This window comes from Mobula birostris, chromosome 25, assembly GCF_030028105.1.
Source record: "Mobula birostris isolate sMobBir1 chromosome 25, sMobBir1.hap1, whole genome shotgun sequence".
Classification (NCBI taxonomy): domain Eukaryota; kingdom Metazoa; phylum Chordata; class Chondrichthyes; order Myliobatiformes; family Myliobatidae; genus Mobula; species Mobula birostris.
In genome coordinates, this window is record NC_092394.1 from 43814500 (window position 1) to 43835615 (window position 21116).

The 21116-nt window shown below is 39.4% G+C and overlaps 1 protein-coding gene across 2 annotated transcripts in view; it reads left to right on the plus strand.

The window, feature by feature from the left end:
- Nucleotides 1-21116, plus strand: part of lig3 (ligase III, DNA, ATP-dependent) — a 63213-nt gene that overhangs the window by 32738 nt on the left and 9359 nt on the right. Inside the window, exons 9-14 of one of the 2 annotated variants that reach the window (XM_072242893.1) lie at nucleotides 4802-4957; nucleotides 6782-6913; nucleotides 7691-7770; nucleotides 8499-8586; nucleotides 10063-10140; nucleotides 18488-18611. In XM_072242893.1, the coding sequence (XP_072098994.1) occupies nucleotides 4802-4957; nucleotides 6782-6913; nucleotides 7691-7770; nucleotides 8499-8586; nucleotides 10063-10140; nucleotides 18488-18611 (658 nt within the window). The remainder of the gene's footprint in view (nucleotides 1-4801; nucleotides 4958-6781; nucleotides 6914-7690; nucleotides 7771-8498; nucleotides 8587-10062; nucleotides 10141-18487; nucleotides 18612-21116) is intronic. The other variant, XM_072242894.1, reaches the window with a different exon arrangement.

Sequence of the window (21116 nt, forward strand, 5' to 3'; positions counted from 1 at the left end):
TTCTGGCCTTGTGTTAACTTTTTTCCATGTGTCATTTTGTTAACTGGCTGACAATGGGCACGTAATTCGTTCAGCCCCACAGTGACCATTAGTGGCTATGTCACAATGGAATCCAATGCTGCACTTTGCAAGTGGGATCATTAGTTTCGCTTCCTACTTGGTCAATGGGATTTGAAGCCTACTTGTGTTGTTTTCCAACAAGGTCAATTCTGTTGCCACATTAAAACATTTTGGAAGTTTTTGTCAAAGTAGCCTTGGAATATGGTATGTAATTAGTGATCAAGTTTGTAGTTTACTGTAATATATTCTTTTTGCATGGAGCTACACTTGGCTATACATTAACAAAATCTGCTGTATCAGTAGTTAGCATTATTTATAATAGCTTTTAGCTTTTAAAGCAGATATTTTGAAAACTAATTAAGTGTGAATGAATTGAAGAATGGCTGACCACAGAGCTGAAATGAAAATTAGAAAATGCTACAGGGACTAGAAAGGTAAATAAAACATAGGAAAAAGTAGGGCCAGGCAATATCCATGTAGAGAGAAACAGTTTTCTGTTTCAAGAGCCTTCATTGTAGTTAACTTTTCCTTTATACAGATGTTGTACCTGCTGAAAATTATCAGGTGAAAATATCTGAGGCATCCTGTATCAGCAGTGTGGGAAGAATCAAGTTTTGCTCAAAAAGCACCTACGTTGATCAATTACCACAGGAGTTGCTTTGAGAAAATGGATGTAGTACAGGAATGACTCATGGACTCTCACAGTGACCTGGACTATACCTCTTCCCAGCCTGTTACTTCTAAAAATGCCATCCCCTTTTCTCAATTCCTCTGTCTCTGCCACCTCTGATCTCAGGATGAGGCTTTTCATTCCAGAACGAAGATGTCCTCCTTTTTCCAAGAAAGGGGCTTCCCTTCCTCCACCATTAATGCTGGCCTCAACTGCATCTCTTCCCTTTTATACACCTCTGCTCTCACCCCATCCTCCTGCCACCCTACCAGATATAGGGTTCCTTTTATCCTCAACCCATCAGCCTCTGTGTACAGCACATAATTCTCTGGAACTTCTGTCATCTCCAACAGGATCCCACCACCAAGCAGACCTTTCCCTACCTGCCACTTTCTGGTTTGTGCTGGGGTTGCTCTCTACGCAACTCCCTTGTCCGTTCGTCCCTCCCCACAAATCTCCCTCCTGGCACTTATCTTTGCAAGTGGAGCAAGCGCTACACCTGTTCTTCACCATCTCCCTCACCAGCATTCAAGACCCCTAGCAGTCCTTCCAAATGAGGTGACACTTCACCTGTGAGTCTGTTGGGGTCATGAACTGTGTCTGGTGCTCCTGGTGTGACCTGCTATATGTTGGTGAGACCCAATGTAGATTGGGAGACCGCTTCGCCGAGCACCTACACTCTGTCCGCCAGATGAAGCGGGATCTCTCAGTGGCCATCCATTTTAATTCCACTTCCCACTCCCATTCCGATATGTCCATCCATGGCCTCCTCCACTGTCACGATGAGGCCACACTCAGATTGGAGGAACAGCACCTTATATTCTGTCTGGGTAACCTCTAAGCTGATGGCATGAATATCGATTTCTCAAACTTCCAGTAGTGCCCCCCATTTCACCATTCTCCATCCCCTTTTCCCTCACTCTCCTTATCTCCTTGCCTGCCCATCGTCTCTCTCTGGTGCTCCTCCCTTTTCTTTCTTCCATGGTCTTCTGTCCCCTCCTATCAGTCTGCCCCCTTCTCCGGCCCTGTATCTCTTTCACCCATCAACTTCCCAGCTCCTTGCTTCATCCGTCCCCTCCAGGTTTCACCTATCACCTTGTGTTTCTGTCTCCCCTCCACCCACCTTTTAAATCTACTCCTGATCTTTTTTTTTCTCCAGTCCTGCTGAAAGGTCTTGACCTAAATCGTCGACTGTACTTTTTTCCATAGATGCTGCCCGGCCTGCTGAGTTCTTCCAGCATACTGTGTCTAGTGCAGGACATAGTTCTATTTAATGTAAGCTCAAACAGGTCAAAAATTTAAATGTTGTACCCTTGAACGTTGCTTGAATTGTCTTCTGCCTAATTCATTGCACTTGTCATCATCCACATACCAGAAATCTTTATAAATGAATATGTGATCTTTAAATGCACAAGCTTTACCTTATTTCTTTGGCTTTGTCACAAAACCTACATACCATAACTCCCAAATTCTGACCAGTAATGAACAATTAAAGCTAAATCATTTGAAGTTATTGTATTATGCTCTAATTCCTTTTCTCTGGCATTCTTTCCACCTGCATTCCCCCTGGCTTTGGAGGTGGTGCAGAGGAGGTTCACCAGATTGATTCCAGAGATGAGCGCTTTAGACTATTAAGGAGACATTGAGTCGCCTGGGACTGTACTCGCTGGAATTGAGAAGAATGAGAGGAGATCTTATAGAAACATATAAAATTATGAAAGAAATAGATAAGAGAGGCTGTAAAGTTGTTTCCACTGGTAGGTGAGACTAGAACTGGGGGACATAGCCTCAAGATTCGGGGGAGTAGATTTGGGATGGAGATAAGGAGGAACTGCTTTTCTCAGAGGGTGGAATTCTCTGCTCAATGAAGCAGTGGAGGCTACCTCAATAAATATATTTAAGACAAAGTTGGATAGATTTTTGCATAATAAGGGAATTGAGGGATATGGCAGGTAGGTAGAGATGAGTCCATGGCCAAATCAGCCATGATCTTATTGAATGGCAGAGCAGACTCGACAGGCCAGATGGCCTACTCCTGCTCCTATTTCTTAAGTTCTTATGTTATACACCACCTTTTGTACAACTGTGTTAAACAAGCATCAATGGATAGGGCAGTGCTAGTAGACAGATAATGACAGATTTGTATTGAAATGATTTTCTGTTGACTTTTATCTATGTGTTTGACAGGGAAGAATGATGTGGTGATATGCACAAAGAGGAAGTGAGGACCATGGTAAATGGAGAGAAGTAGCTGGGATTATGCTATATTGTTTACGTCTACTGTGATCTGAGATCCTTGAGGGTGGAGGGTTAGGGGGATATAGGGAAAAGGCTACTTGTGTCATAGCTTCCTTCATTCATGCATCTCTTACCAGCCTTGTAGTGAAATGTGGCAAAACTTATTCACTTGCAATAGTTAGATTGTACAGCGCGCAGCCAATCTTGGGAGTAATATCAGGCCCGTCCAGAGCAGCCTTTTTGCATCTTGAATCAGAATCAGTTTAATATCACCGGCACGTGTCATGAAATTCGTTGACTTTGTATTATGCCATACATAATAATAGAGAAAAAACTGAATTACAGAAAGCATATATTAATTAAATAAGTAGTGCAGACATGGAAATAAAAAAGCAGTGGAGATAGTGTTCATGGGTTCAATGTCCATTCAGAAATTGTTTGGCAGATGCAACTAAATGCTCTACGATGTTCTATATTCCAGTATGACTCTCGTCACGGGTCTACTGCATTCATTCAATATTGAAGTTGTGAGCTGTATCATTGAGTTTTATTCCCTATTGCTCAGTAACTAACTTTTGAGTTAACTTCTAGAGAAAGAAAAGGTTGTAACTACTGCGTATTGAGCTGCACGATGCACTGTCCAAAGTCTGACTTAAGAGAATTGTTTCCTGAACAGCTTGGGTAGTTATGATCTTTGCTGGTTGCCCTTCCAACTTCTCTGCCTCTTCCTCTCCTCTTGTATCAATATTGCTCTGAATAGTCTCTACAACCACCCTCGTTGGGTCCCACTTTGTCATCATATTGCAAGTTTAAAAAGATAAAGCACCACGTGGCTCAACACAGAACCCACTAACTTTTCAATTGTTGACCAATTTGTGCTTCAGAAAGCTTCCACATTTTTTACCAGCACTTACTGTAAAGGGACTGCTATCAATTATCATAGAAAGGCAACTGACCAGAACAGGGGATCCTACCACTGAACTCTTTGCAGAGATTAACTGCTCTCAACCTCTGCCAATTTGTCACTGATAACTCTGTTTGTGACGAGCAAAGGGGAAATTAGGTGAGGGAAGAGTATTGCTTAACTCCTTATATTTTTCATTTAAATCAGCAAATTCCTTCCAAGTGCTTGAACTTCTCTTTTCTGTTTATAGCCTTATTTGAAAACCTTGTTTTTGTGACTTCAAAGTAGCTTTAAACTATGCTGACCAGTATCCTATGAGCCCATATTGCTGCATTATGTGAGAAGGGCAGCAGTGAGGAGTATTGTAATGGTTATGTTTTCTCTCTAGTTGTGTTGAGAAATAATTGTCCTAAGAAGTTGTGCATGCATTCTGCACTTCGCTCCTTGTGTTTTGAAAACGTTTCTAATATGTTGCCCATCGAAATCCAAACTGAACAGCTAGCAAATTAACTCATTTTTTAAATCTGGTGACAGTATTTATAATTGTCTGTCTTGTTAAGGGTCAAAGTGGATGGTAATCATTAGTGGGATTGATGAGTAGGTTGAGGGAAAAATATATGATTTTAGAGTATCTATGAAATGGAAATGCTCAAACTGGGGAAACAATGAAAATTTTTATCTTGGACTTGCAATAAATTAGCAGTCCTTGAAACTATATTGTGCAATTTAATAATTGCAGACATCTTTCAAATAGATGAATCAAGCCCCTGACAAGTTTGCATTTACTTAGAAATATGCTATTGATGTAACCAGAGCAGAACATGATAGAAAGGTTGTAAATGATAAACGTATCTGAGGAAAAATATTTAATACTGAAACAATTAACTTAAATCTATGTAGAAATTTTCTAAAATGTCTTCTGACTTTAGGCTGAAGCCTGTAAATCAATTGAATATGCTATGAAGAAATGTCCAAATGGAATGTATGCAGAGATCAAATATGATGGTGAGAGAGTTCAAGTACACAAGAATGGAGACACCTTCCAATACTACAGCAGAAGCCTGAAACCAGTGTTACCACATAAAGTGAGTATCTGCTTCAGCTTCCCAGTTTCCCAATTTATCAGTTGTTAATGAAACATTTTTTCCTACTTGGTCCTAGTGTGGTGCTGTAGTACATGGGATGTGCTAGTGTATTTAAGGAATAACAACTTTGAATTTTTAAATGTGGAGCTTTCCACCATCTCTAACTAACATTCTTCTCCTGAAGATGGTAATTCACTCTTGGCTTTAATCTTCAGACAGTTCTGCATGTACTTCTACATTAAAGAGGAATAGAGGAAAACTCATGCCATCTGACCTTGTCTTCCTGGGATGTATTGTACATGACTCGTATAATTTGCAAGGAGTGCATAATGCTTCTTTCTCCAACACTGGTATCTGTTGCACCTTAAAAAGCTTAAGATTCAAAGAACAAACTGGAATCAAATTTTGATCAGTAATTTAATTTCACAGGAGATTTTTTGGTAATTTAATCTATTTGATAGCAACCCAACTACTTCAAATCCTTCTGTTAACCGAAGTCAGGTGGTTTTTCTTACCAGCCAGTCTATGGACTCCTTGGATAAAAATGCCAATTAAGTGATATTTTGCTAGATTTATTCATAGTTCAGTTTTATTCACAGACCGTGGTGGGAGCAAGAAGCAGCAATATGACAGTAAAGTCCACTCTGCCATTCAGTAAAACCATGGGTGGTTACAACACCACTTGCTTGTAATATCCTTGTATTCTTTATTTATCTGGTACATCCAAGTATCCATTCATTCTTGAGTGCACTCTGAGCATGCACAATTATCGTGGGGGGGGGGGTTGGGGCGAAGTATCTTCATCTTCACTAAACTACATCCTTGTCCTGGTATTTTAAAACATATGCTGGATTTTACAGAGTAAGTAAACAAAGTTTCAATATGGGGCACCCTGGGGTTCCAGTGCATTTCATTCTGACCATCCATTTCTAAGCTTAATAGAGTATAGATCTGTTCTAGTTTGTCATGTTATTTTGCTCAATTTTTTATAGGAGTATGAGAGCATTATAAAAAGAAGCAGAAGATCATAAGGGCAGTTGATCCTGTTGTGGCTGAATCTGTGTCTGGTCTATTTTAACACTTGATTTATTTTTCTCGTCATCTTCCCCCCCACCACCACCAAATCTTTTGATTCCTTTTTATGTCTAAAATTTTATTTTGTGTTGCTACCTACATTGTAAAGCATAACAATACCAGTTGTTCTCTGGTGGGTTGGAGCCATGGAGAATTCTAAAGAGTAAAAAAAACTCTTCGCATCCTGTGTTTAATTGGCCAATCCAGAATTCTGAGATTATACCATCTGCTCTATATACTGCAGCTGAAGAAATGACTGCAACATCCACTTTTCTAGAACTTCTCGGAATCTTTTAATGAGATCATCATTTGTTTTTCCAAATTCTGGACTCCAGTGCCTGTAGGATTTTCTTCCTCCTTGTATCTCCAACAACTCTGGAATCCCTGGAATCAAACTAGTGTATTTGCAAGTATATTTTACCGTGGGTATGGAGACTAAAGCACTTAGAATTCCAGCAGCAAGGGTTTCCTATTTTAGTGTATAACATCCATCGCAGTAAAGGCTAATTTCATTTGCTTTAAAATTGCTTTCTGCTCCAGTATATTTCTGAACTTCATGAATCAAGACACACCATGCACCAGCATTTTCATGTTTCTTGTCAATACTTTGAAAATGCAGGAGGATTTTGGACTCCTAAAGTGAGAGCACTGCAGACATCATGATGAGTCTCTGCAACCTGCACCAAGTTTGAATACAGTAAAGATAGACTAAGCTCTGTCAAGATTGTGTTTATTTTTCTTGTTTTCTAGGTTGCCCATTTTAAGGATTATATTCCCAAAGCTTTTGCTGGTGGTGATAGTATGATTTTGGATTCTGAAGTTCTGCTGATTGACACAGTCAGTGGAAAGCCACTTCCTTTTGGAACACTGGGTGTCCATAAGGTAGGGTGATTTGAAAGACCCAGATTTAAATTGTCTATATTAGAATTTGTATAGATTTTATGACTACTGCACAGGTATTTAAGTTGCAAATTTGGAGAGATGGAATTTAACTCCTATATGTCAATAACCTGAGTCAATCTGAGGTGATGAGTAGTGACATCTGTTAGTGTCCTCATGCCATTGCTATTTAGCTGTAGTGCTAAGGAATTGGTGTTGAGAGGAGGTGAGTGGGAATAATTTTATGCCAGGATATGATTCTGTATGTAATGTATGTTTTTCATTGCATCCATGTTTTTACTTGCTTGGGTAGTGATATGGAAGTTGCATCATCTCTGTCCGGTCTTTTGCAGTGGGTGGCTATTAGGCTTGAATATGCTTATCCCTTTTTCCAATCTTGGCTGCTAAGATTGTCTAAGATTACCTTATCACACTGCCTAGTAACTGTACACAACTCAGTGACCGATCAAAATTCAGAGACAGGCAGAGGAAAGTTTGGTTCAGTTTTTCATTCCTCTTTGCTATTCATTACAAACGTTTGAACAGATTAAGCTCAGCTGAGAAGTATCCTGTACTCTTGTACAACATCAAGACTCTTGTATGTGCACTGTCTACTAGAGTGAGGTCAGAGAAGGCTGTCAGTACTGAAGGTGTACCCCAGCAAAGGTTGAATGTTTCACTACAAGGGCAGAATATTCTTTACGACTTGTGTACAATACAGCTGTATGCTAATTAATTTCATAGGACATAAACCTAATTAGTTTTATTTTTCTTTTTCAGAAACTTGCCTTCAAAGATGCTAACGTTTGTCTTTTTGTCTTTGACTGCATTTATTTTAATGGAGTCAGTCTCATGAATAGGTGCGTGCATTTCCCATGTAAATCTGCAATCAGTATTGCTAGACACAGACTGTTTTTGATCATTATTACACTGCTGTTTGTAGGACGACTTTATGCAGGGAATTTGGTGCTGTCTTTCCACCGTTTATAGAAGTGATTACGCTTAGGGTGACCTGCAAGAATTATGACCAGCATTATAAAGTTGCAAGATGCTTTGTTTGTAACTCTGATCCTGACTCCAGACCAAGATGATGATGATAATTAGCAAAAACAAATTTATATTTGCCAAGATCAGTGACCAAAACTGCTCAAGTTTTAAACCAGGTCTTTCTAATTATGAGAGTAATAGGAAATGGAAGTGGGTTTGAACATTTTGGCTCCTCATGCCTAATTTTTCATTCGATAAGAATATTGCTAATCTTTTATCTGAACCCCACTTTTCTGCACCGATCTCTTGATTCCCTTAATATCTATGAAAACACTCAAAAATAATGTTGTTTCCTTTTCGGTATCCTTAGTAAAGTGGGAACTTTATCATGTTGTTGCCACGATATGTGAGAGACTTGAGTGCCTTCATTTTATTTGCACCACTTCCTAATTTGATATCCTATCTTCTTTTAATAAAAAGTAATCTTTATGGGTTAAGGCACTCAGCAGCATATTCTAGTTTTCTACATGAGTATTAGCTGTACTATCCCAGTGACCATCTTTATCCTCAATTATGTTTGTGATCTTTTTCTCTTGTACAGACCGATTAGTGAGCGAAAGCAATTCCTTCATGACAACATGGTTGAAATCCCAAACAGGATCATGTTTTCAGAAATGAAGCACGTAACAGTAAGTAGTTCATAATTTTTAAGCATCACGTTTTTAAACTCCTTCTCCATCTTGCTTGTAGTCATTGTTAATGTCATCTGGATTTTCTGTCTGGTTTTCAATTAATATTCTTTTTGAAAGGTAACGCTAATTTATCTGAAGTATTTGAAGAAGAATTAAGAGATTGAATGAGACAGGCTGGTTAGGGAGAGGTGTGAGGGAAAACCATAGCAAATTTGTACGTGTTAGTCCCCTCAGATTGATCTCACCTGGTCCCGCAGCATCACCTCTTTAGTCAAGTAAGATCTGCAGCGTTTCTACTTCCTGAGGTGAGTGAGGCTCTTTTCCCCCTCCCCTGCTCTAATTTTTACAGGAGCACCATGAAGAGTGTCCTGACCAGCTGCATCACCCTCTGATACAGGAATTGCGAGGCATCTGACAGCAGGTTCCTTCAACGGATTACAGGGACTGCTGAGAAGATCATTGGATTCTGTCTTCCATCCACCAGAGATATTTATCAGGAGCACTGTGTATACGGGACCCATAGCACCGTTAGTGATTCCCTCCTATCTGTCCAACAATCTATTTGATGCCCTACCATCAGGCAAGAGCTATCATAGCATTAGGACAAGAACTATTAGGATGGGAAACAGAATTCCCTAGGCAGTAAGACTACTGAACTCCCTGCCACCACCCAGGTTACATCATGCATGAAATGCCAGTAGCGTTCTACTGTTTACTTTTTAACTTGAGTTGGAAATGCACCTTATTATTTGTTAATTTACTAATGGTAATATTACTTTGTGAGAAAGATACATGTACTGTGTTGTGCAGCTTGGTACGGAGGAATGTTGTTTCTTTTGGTGGTATGCATGTGTATGGTTGAATGACAATAATCAAACTTCATTGAGAGTGTTGTACAATGGGAGTGCATTTTGGAAAATTGTATTTTGCACATCTTGCAAGATTTCTCATCAATAATGGCTTCTACTCTGAATTGCAAATCTGGGTTCTCGTTCTATAATCTCCACCAGAGAAGATATTCATGAACTCCTTTCTTTGAACTTGGTTTATTCGAGACATCAATCTAAATAAAGAGCAGTTTGAATGTATTTATGTCATTCCTTACAATCTCATTTTCTATTTGTTTTTTTAAATTTTAAAATCTAGTGGTTGTAGTTTCTGCCAGAACATTGACATAATGAAATTATCTCCCATTTCATATTGTATAAACAATTTCACTCATAGCAAAATTTAAATCAAACAAATTTTATTTTTTAAGGCTGTAATAAAAAAAAATTCTGAACTTCTCTGTCCTTGTGATTGAAAATCTGTAAAACAGAAAATACCAAAAGAGCTAGCTAAGTCACCATCTGTGGAGAACAAAACAGGGTTAAGGGTAGATATTTCTAGATTTTTTTTTTGTTCAACTTAACTTTTGACAAAGGAATATAAATTTTATTAACTAAGTGATTACCTTTCAATCCATTTTGCCAGAGGGCCTCAGATCTGGGAGAAATGATCAATCGAGTTATCAAGGAGGGACTTGAAGGACTGGTACTGAAAGATGTTAAGGTAAGATTATTTCTCTGTGAAAACCATAGTTTCTTTTGTATGGCATTGGAACGGAGTAACCTTTGCAGGTAGGTGTTTTATCTATGGATAGTGGTTTCAAAATAATTGAGTTGTATCTAATCAGCATTGTTAATTGAATGAGAGGAAGTATTGTTTATTTTCAGATTATATTACTGGAGAGGCTGTCATTTATGCTCATTTCTAGTTGCCTTTTTCTTTTTTTTCCCCATCTGAGTTTCAGGTCAAATGCAGTCTTTCAGCATGTTCTGTATTGTTAAATATAGGCTAAAGATCTGTGATCCCAAAACTGATATCTAAAACATTACTGTGTACATCTTCCTCCTGTTGAAACCTGAATATACACCATTGCCCTCTGTTTTATTTTTGTTCTTTGTAAACTTTATATCCATGCAGCCATTATCCCTTTGATCTAGTTTTGTCAATGTTTATTGTGTAGCACTTTTCTCAAATACTTTTGCACATTATTAATAATTCAATCAGCTCAATCAAACATGATTTACTTAAAAAAATTCCATAGAACCATAGAACACTACAGCACAGAAAACAGGCCATTCGGCCCTTCTAGTCTGTGCCGAAACTTTATTCCGCTTGTCCCATTGACCTGCACCCAGTCCATAACCCTCCAGACCTCTCCCATCCATGTATCTATCCAATTTATTCTTAAAACTTAAGTGAGCCCGCATTTACCACGTCAGATGGCAGCTCATTCCCCACTCCCACCACTCTCTGAATGAAGTTCCCCCTAATATTCCCCCTAAACCTTTCCCCTTTCACCCTAAAGCCATGTCCTCTCGTAAGTGGAAAGAGCCCTCATACTCTGTCTATACCCCTCATACTCTGTTTTACTCTGTCTCTATTCTTCATAATTTTGTAAACCTCTATCAAATCCCCCGTCATTCTTCTATGCTCCAAGGAATGAAGTCCTAACCTGTTCAATATTTCCCTGTAACTCAACTCCTGAAGACCCGGCAACATCCTAGTAAATCTTCTCTGCACTCTTTGAATCTTACTGATATCATTTCTATAGTTAGGTGACCAGAACTACACACAATACTCCAAATTTGGCCTCACCAATGTCTTATACAATCTCACCATAACATCCCAACTCCTATACCCAATACATTGATTTATGAATGCCAGGATGTCAAAAGCCTTCTTTACAACCCTGTCTACCTGTGACGCCACTTTCAGGGAATTATGTATCTGAACTCCCAGATCCCTTTGTTCCTCCACACTCCTCAGTGCTCTACTATTTACTGTGTATGTCCTACCTTGATTTGTCCTTCCAAAATGCAACACCTCACACTTGTCTGCATTAAATTCCATCTCCCATTTTCTGGCCCATTTTTCCAGTTGCTCCAGATCCCTCGGCAAGCTTTGAAAGCCTTCCTCATTGTCCACAGCGCCTCCGATCTTAGTGTCATCAGCAAACTTGCCGATCCAATTTACCACTTTATCATCCAGATCATTGATATAGGCAACAAACAACAATGGTCCCAGCACAGATCCCTGAGGCACACCGCTAGTCACAGGTCTTCAGTCTGAGAAGCAATCATCCACTACCAATCTCTGTCTTCTCCCACACAGCCAATTTCGAATCCATTTTACAACCTCTCCATGGATACCTAGTGTCTGAACCTTCTGAACTAACCTCCCATGTGGGACCTTGTCAAAAGCCTTACTAAAGTCCACGTAGACAACATCCACAGCCTTTCCTTCATCTACTTTCTTGGTAACCTCCTCAAAAAACTCTACAAGTTTCGTTAAAACGCGATCTACCACACACAAAGCCATGCTGACTATCCTTAATCAGCCCTTGGGTGTCCAAATACTTGTATATCTGATCTCTCAGAACACCTTCCAATAATTTACCTACTACTGATGTCAGGCTCACTGGCCTGTAATTACCTGGTTTACTTTTGGAGCCCTTTTTAAACAACGGAACAACATGAGCTACCCTCCAATCCTCTGGCACCGCACCCGTGGCTACAGACATTTTAAATATTACTGCCAGGGCCCCTGCAATTTCTAGTCTCTCTCAAGGTCAGAGGAGATATCATGTCAGGCCCGGGGGATTTATCTACCTTTATTCGCTGTAAGGCAGCAAGCACCTCCTCCTCTTTAATCTCTATATGTTCCATGACACTACTGCATGTTTCCCTTCCTTCCATGTACGCTATGCCAGTTTCCTGAGTAAATACTGATGCAAAAAAAAACTGTTTAAGATCCCCCCCATTTCGTGAGGCTCCACACATAGATGACCACTCTGATCTTCTAGAGGGCCAATTTTGTCCCTTACTATCCTTTTACTCTTAATATACTTGTAGAAACCCTTCGGGTTTACCTTCACATTATCTGCCAAAGCAACCTCATGTCTTCTTTTTGCCTTCCTGATTTCCTTCTTTAGAATTTTCTTACATTTTCTATACTCTTCAAGTACCTCAATTTGTTCTTTGTTGCCTATACCTGCTATACAACTCTCTCTTTTTCTTAACCAGATCGCCAATATCCCTTGAAAACCAAGGTTCCCTATGTCTGTTAACTTTGCCTTTAATCCTGGCAGAAACATGCAAATTCTGCACTCAAAATTTCGCCTTTGAAGGCCTTCCACTTACTGAACACATCCTTGCCAGAAAACAACTTATCCCAATCTACCCTTCCTAGATCCTTTTTCATTTCCACAAAATTAGCCCTTCTCCAATTTAGAACCTCAACTCGAGGACCAGACTTAACCTTATCCATAATTAAATTGAAACTAATGACGTTATGGTCACTGGACCCCAAATGTTTGCCTACACATACTTCTGTCACCTGACCTGTCTGGTTCCCTAATAGATCAATTCATGGTGGTTGTCATTTTAATGTTCATATCTGCACTCATCTTAATATAAGAATATAGCTGAGTCCCTTCAAGTTCCATCCCCCTTCCCTTGGCAAACAACAGACTTTGCTGACGTACAGCAGTCATACATTTAATGGTGCAACTTTTAAAGTGGTAAAGATAGGAATCAGGTTTATTATCATTGGCATGTGATGTGAAATTTGTTAACTTAGCAGCAGCAGTTCAATGCGATACATAATCTAGCAGAGACAGAAAAAAATAGAACATAATAAATAAACAAGTAAATCATTACATATATTGAATAGATTTTTTAAAAAAATGTTCAAAAACAGAAATACTGTATATTAAAAAAAGTGAGTTAGTGTCCAAAACTTCAGTGTCCATTCAGGAATCGGATGGCAGAGGGGAAGAAGCTGTTCCTGAATCGCTGAGTGTGTGCCTTCAGGCTTCTGTACCTCCTACCTGATGGTAACAGTGAGAAAAGAGCATGCCCTGGGTGCTGGAGGTCCTTAGTAATGGACGCTGCCTTTCTGAGACACTGCTCCCTAAAGATGTCCTGGGTACTTTGTAGGTTAGTGCCCAAGATGGAGCTGACTAGATTCACAACCTTCTGCAGATTCTTTCGGTCCTGTGCAGTAGCCCCTCCATACCAGACAGTGATGCAGCCTGTCAGAATGCTCTTCACGGTACAACTATAGAAAGGCGTGAAAAGTCAGCAAGTGCTTTGTGCTCCAATGATTGGTTTGTATTATCTTTCAGTGGTATCTGTGTGTTTTCCTCGTTGAAGTTTTGTATTTTTAATTAAGCTCCACTAATTCTCTAAGTTTCAATCTATTGGGGAAGGTGATATGGCTTCAGTTTATGGAGAGCAGCGTTATCCCCAGCAATCACATCTATAGTAATTGTCTCCATTAGCTCAGAACTGCAGCACCAAGGAGGATGAGATTGGCCTTGAAAGTTTGTTGAAGGTGGCAGTTAGCGCTTGGCTTGGTTAGTACTTCGGATTTAGACATTCTTAAAAATGAGATGAATGTGTATGTATCTTGGGTAGGTATGAGAACCCAGGGAGTTGTGATGCAATTATCTCTGCCTTAACAGTCGGTATTAGTTTCTTCCCGCCTGTATGGATGTAGACAAAAACTGTTTTCTTCCCACCCATATTTATGTGAGCAAAGATTGCAGGAGGTCTTCTGACCAGAATGCTGGTACAGGTGGAGGGGTGAGAAAGAATGAATATGATATAGGGCAACACAGTTTCATGCTATATTTGCTATATTGCTATATTTATACTCTATTCTTGGTTGGTGCAACTGTAACGAAACCCAGTTTCCCTCGGGATCAATAAAGTATGACTATGTCTGTGACTACTATGACTATGAACAGATGTTGTTCCAAATAGAACTGAGAGTCCATTGTGTGCAGAGGTCAAGTATTTTTATTGGAGTGAAATTATTTAGTTGACAGTATAGTTAGAACTTCTAAGAGGTTGTGGTGAGAGACATTGAGGGGCGAGGACCTATGCTGAAACACAGGTTCTTAAAGCTAATCTTGAGCATTATGTAAACCACACATACTGGTGGCCATGGTTAGAATCTTATTTGTGAGACATTTGGGATCAGTACTGGGAGAAAGGGACTTACCTGTTTGGGCAGACTTTACCTGCACTGGTCTGGATAAATTGAAAAAGAGACCTTAAACCTTTTTTTAAAATTAAAAAAAGGTCAGGGTAGAGTGGAAGGGAATGATTATGGACTTAAGAGGGGAAGCCACCCCATAGACCAAAGTTGGCAATGGAAAGAATAATGACTGGAAGGAGTAGAGTGCATTAAGTGCATTACAAGTGCATTAATAAGCAAAGCCACTTGGAGGAAAAGTTGGTTTGAAAGTTCTGAAAGTTATGAATGTATGTCATTGATAATGAAAAACTCAATCTAATACTGCAGATAGAGATAAATGAATTAGATCTAATGTTGATGCTTGTGTTTAGAATTTTATTTGGAAAATTGTCCTGTTTGTTCAGAGGGTTGCGGAGTCCCTAGGCAGAAGACAGAATGTTTTTCTTCTAGTTTACGTTTGAGGCCCAAGAGCTGGATGATTGGAGTTTCAGCATAACAGATGCTGAAGGTCTGGTTTCTGCTTGCTGGAGGCAAAGTCTCAGGGCAAGGGCTTGGCTATTTAATATTGAAATAGAGATTTCAGTTCTTGTTCTCTGCAGCTTTGAATAGTGTGCCATTGAATTTATATGGAGAATATAATTACGATGAGAGACTGGCTGGGCAGAGTTGTTTACTTCAAGGGAAAGAAGATGAGTGAGATTCAACTGAAGTGTATAAAATAAGGAGGGACCTTGTCACAGCACATGTGAGGGACCTACTTAAATGTGGTTCAGAAACATTTATGTAAATAGTGGAACCTGCTGCTTGGAAGAATGGGGCCCAAACCCTTGCAACATTTAAAAAGATATTTGATGTAACATGCAAAGACTGATACCTAGTACGTTATAGACAAAGCTAGGGATTAGAAGTAATGCAGGTGGCTCCACATTGGTAAACACAGACATAATGGATAGGGAGGCCTCTGTCTGCACAGTCAATTTTTATTATTCAAAGATGAGAATGAAAAAATATATAATGGTAGAAATGTATATAGATACAAGTGTATTAAGGCTGGTTGCGTATCTGGTCTTCAATACGGGATTCGTCATCTCATTAAATTGTGGAGCAGGCTTAAGAGGTCATACTTCCTGTTGCTATTTGTAATGCATCCTTCCTGATTGTTCTACTTTGAACGTGATACCAAGAACAACTTCGCTTTTCTTTAGTATTTTTCACAATCATTGCCCAGTAGTATGTCTCAATCTTTGTCTCCATTGACCTGTGTATATTTAGCAAGAATCTGAGCAATTGCAAGAAGATGCAGTTATATTATGAAATGAAAATGTAGTTTGTAGGATATGGGGAAATTTCTGAAGCCTTCTTTTTCTGGGCATATCTCGAAATGGCTGGTTAGTCCTCACTAACAGTCATCAGACTCAGTGCTGCGAAAACCCACTTTTCTCCGGCTTCATAGGTCTAGGATGTATATGACTTTGGTCCCGTCAAATCTGTGAGATTGGTGTATCTCGCCCACCCACACCCTGGTTTGTGTGAATGCTGTGTGATTTACTGCCCTGCAATAGCCCGTCGGCATGAAGTAACAGATCGTACACTGCATACAATTTCAAAGAAGTATATTTATGAATGTTAACTTAACCAAAGAGTTAGGAAAGACAAGAAAGAAAAAAAAAACAAGAGGGACCCATCATAATTAAACAGTCAAATGCGCACGGGTTGGAGCTCAAATCTTCCAAAAGCTATATTCATCGCTCCTCGGTAGACCTCCTTGCCTTGGCTCCATTGAATTGCGTTTCCCCACTAGATCATCCTACGACAGGTTCTCTCCAGCGCCTTCTCTCCACCTCCCACTGGACAAAGACAAAGATCCACTGTCAGTCACAAAGTTGCTCCTACAGCCTGCTCTAAAACCTTCTCCCCATTCCGCTGTCCTGATTGGATGGCCCACATTCCTAAGCATCCCTTATCCTAACAGTAACCTGAACACTGCTTCTACAGAAAGACATGAAAAATGAAACAAATCGTGTGAACAGTAAAAGTAAGCAACTAACATTCAGAACTGAAGTTCATTAGCCATGAAGCCAGTCATCACTGCAGCCAATCTTGGAGCCCACTAGTTGCAGGCCATGGTCCAGTTCAGTGTAGAGACGAGGAAATCTTATGGAGCAGTGAGTTGACCTGTCCCATCCCTTGCCTCCGGCTTTGACACCCTGACCTTTTCAATCTGGCCCAGCACTTAAATCGTTCAAACCTAAGGTCATTCCTCGATCTCTGACCTGGGATCTGCTGCTTCAATGTGCTCTCAGACCTGGGCCCCACCACCTCAATTTGACCTCTCCATTTTGGCCTGGTGCTTAAATCGGTCAAACTTTGGGTCTTTCCTCACTCTTGGGCCCTGCTGCCTCAACTCTGCATTGCCCCGCTTGCCTTACCACTGTTCTGCCCCATCGAATCACCTCCAAGTCCGTTCCAGCAAGTGCCGAACATTAGCTCATTCTCTGCTTTCGTGCCCAGGCCAAGCCACCTTGATTTGGTCTGTACACGTCATGCTGCAACTGTTCTGCACCTTTGAGGCTTTACTTCACACCACAAATAATGCCAGGCGATTCAACAGCTCACCTCTGAAAGGGAAGTTATTGATTGCAGTAATCGTATTCGAGGACAAAGTGTAATTAATACAATATTCTATGTTTTGTTTGCTACTGCAAGTCGTTGTCGTCATGCTTCCCCAGCACCATCTTAAACTGGAAGTCATTTAATGTAGCAATTTTTTCCATTATTAATACTTAGTACCATCAGTGGTGAATTCTAATTACAACCTCAACATTTGTTGATCATGAGAAGAATTTCTGGACAACATAATTAACCTTGCTGAATTTTCTTTCCAATTATTTACTGTTCATACTTTTCCCAGGTTTGGTCACACACAGTTAATTTCAATATATTTACATTGGATAGAGTAAGCGTGTTTCCATTATTGTTCCGACTTTAAACAGTGTAATGAACAAAAAATCTAATTGTTATTTATAAATATTCTCCTCAGGAAGTTGTTGCAGCTTTCAGTATCATGAGTCTTCTCCCCACTGAGGAATAACTTCAGTTGTTTGTGTTGTTCATGTGCCACTCATTTCTGCTGTGTGCTATATATTTAATCAGTCTTTAACTTTAACAGAATTGAGACTTGTGCCTGATTTAAAATTGGCATTTTACTGGATTTCTTTCAAATATTTGAAGTTGGTATTCTCACTTCTGAGCCAGATATGTATTAGATTAAAGCCGCTTCAAGGGTTTGTGCTATTGTTTTATCTTTTTTGTTTGTTTGTTTTTTCAGATTCTAGCATCTGCAGTTTCATTTCCCTTAGAAATCACCTGGTCCCATTCCTTATGCTTTCTCAACTTTTACAAATAAGGTGTTAAGCCAAAGTTGTATTTTCTGTGAACCTAAAAGGTTTATTGGTTATTTTCAATCAGCCTATTGCAAACATTAGCTGAAACTAGTTTACTGGTTGATGTCACTTCAGTTGTGGATTTTGCTTCCAGATTTTCCAGATTACAGCAGTGTTTTAGTTGTAACATGATTGAGTTACTCTGAAATTATGATAATATATAAATGAGACAATTCTTTTAAATACTCTGTGTTGAAATTCCATGAGGGTGGATTGGTCTCTGCTAATCTAACAGAGTGGCTGCTGCTAGTGTGCTAGCTTTAGTACGTCTAATATGCTTTAAGCATGTGTTTCATAGGAGAGGGCTTAAAGTTAACAATTATTAATTTTAAAATTGTTCCCTTTTTTGAAATGTTAATATTTTATTGCAGCTACTGTTTAAATGTTCTGAAGGCTACTCTTCCTCTTTTTATGTGTGTGTTTAGAGTCTCTATGAACCAGGCAAACGTCATTGGTTAAAAGTAAAAAAAGACTATCTCAATGAAGGTGCGATGGCTGATTCAGCAGACCTTGTTGTGCTGGGAGCTTTCTATGGGCAAGGGAACAAAGGTAATACTAACACTTGGATGAAATACGTCTGTGTATATGTGTTAGAATTTTGTTTGTAATTTTCTATACTTTTGTGTTATTTTTGTAACCAATTAGTTTTGGAAAAACTGATGGTGCCTTCCTACAGGATTCCACCCAATATGGGCATTTTCCTTCAGTTTTCTGATTTGCCCCAACCCCTACCAAGATTGATAGATACTTTATTAATCATAAGGGACAATCTTCACTCAAATAGTCATTATTCTAGGCGTCTTATGTTGAAGATCAGCTGATTTTTCAATTCTGGTGGCCATCAAAATATTCTCTATTCAAGAACTTTTTCATCCAATGTGGTGTCAGGCAAACTGACTTTGTATTTATCACATGAATTTGATTAACACATTTTCACCAGTCTGAATTTGGAATAGTGGAATCAATTTTGATAACACCACACTGAGCACAAAATTTGCCAGCTCAGACTTGGATCTTTCACAAATTCTGTGGCTCAAGCACAAGGTGGTGTTTGGTTTAATCAGTGATATTGAATCAATTAATCAAATCATCTCATTTGAGTTCCATTGAACCAACAGCTTGACTGTATTTGTCTGAGTTCTGCCCAAATAGAAATGGATTTTGAAATTTGTCAGGCACTCTGAAGCTTATTTTGGGTAATGAAGACCTTTTTGCCATTATCCTTCCCTGTCTCTTGCCCATTGTGATTCTGATTCTACATCAACGAATGGCAGAGGCTGTAAGTCTGAAATAAAAGCAGAAAATATTATAAATACCCAGTAGGTCAGGTAGCATCTGTAGAAAGAGATGCTTTCAGGCTGAAAGTCTTTATCAGATCCAGGGAGGTGAGGAAATGTTAGGTTTGTTGCAGGGTGAATGAGAAGGGATGGATAGGACCAAAGGCACCATTAGTGATTTGGTGAGGACAGGGGTTGCCCAGGTGGTCTTAAGAGCAGTCTGATTAATAGATTAATGAGGGGGAAAACCATTAAGGGGACCAGTTAAAGCTGTGAAATGTCAGTCAGAGTCACTTCTAAACTGAAAAAAAAGCATAATGTAGGACAGGACCAGACAGAATCTGTGCTGAGAGAAAACCTGAATTAACATTACAGACATCTTGGCAAAATTGGCATTTCTGATACAAAGAGGAGGAGAGTTATCTGAAATCAATGACTTCAGTACTGTATACCAGAGGCTCCAGTATACCCAAATGGAAATGTACTTGTGTTCCCTAAACTTTTATTGGGCTGTAGTGTAGGAGGTCACCAATAAATGGGGAGGGGCTGGGTGGTAGAGAAGGAAAATTAAACTAAAAGGCAACAGGAAGCTCCGATTCATCTTGGGGACTGAACACCTATTCAATTGAAGCTGTTTTTTTTTCTGGTGCTAAACTGATCTTCTGGAAATGCTTCAGGATCTTGACGTAGGTGGGAAAGATATACATTTCTTAAGAAACTTATACTGGGACCAGACAGCATCCATCAGAATAGAAGGAGAAGTGAGTGAGTATGTGAATATCATGAGAGGAGTCAGGCAAGGTTGTGTCTTTTCACCAGACTTATTCAACCTGTAGAGTGAAATTATCTTGAGAAGTATCAAAGACATCAAAGGATTCATAATTGGAGGCCATAATATAAATATTTATATACTAATAATAGCTAATAGTTGACTCAGAAACAAAACTTCAAGAGCTACTCACTATAGTGGCAGCAGAAAGTAATCACAGAGGCCTCTCAATCAACACCAAGGAGACAGAAAGCATGGTCACCTCCAGCAAGGCAAACATCCCACAATGTGTGATCAAGATCGGAAATACAAACATCAAACAAGTCAACAAATTCAGATATCTTGGCAGCCTAATAACAAGTGATGGCAGGTGCGACACAGATATCAAATACAGAATAGCAATGGCGAAAGAAGTTTTCCAAAAAATGAAGACTATATTAACAGACAAAGATGAGCATGTACACTAAAAACAGAATACTGCAGTGCTACATTTATTCTATCCTGACTTATGGAAGTGAATGCTGGACCATTTCCCCAGCAATGGAAAAGAGACTAGAAGCAGCTGAATTATGGTTCTACAGGAGAATGTTAAAAATATCATGGACCACACACACATCAAATGAAGAAGTTCTCAGAAGAGTCCAAACAGTTAGATTACTCATACCAACAATAAGAGAAAGACAATTCATATTCCTAGGACACATCATGCGGAAAGATGAACTAGAAGAACACATACTCTCTGGAAAGATTGAGGGGAGCAAACTTGAAGGAAGACCTCGGCTTATGTACATCAAAAGCATAGCCAGGTGGCTACACATCGAGGAAATGGAAGTCATCCAAAAAACGAGGGAAGGGATAGATCTGTATGGAAAGTCATGATCACCAATGTCCGCATCGGGTTTGGTACCTAGACAGACAGACAGTTAAATTGAAGATGAACCTCCTAACAAATTTTCCCATTTGTTTTCTCGGCTGTTTGATTTAATCACTATAGCTTGGGTTGAGGCT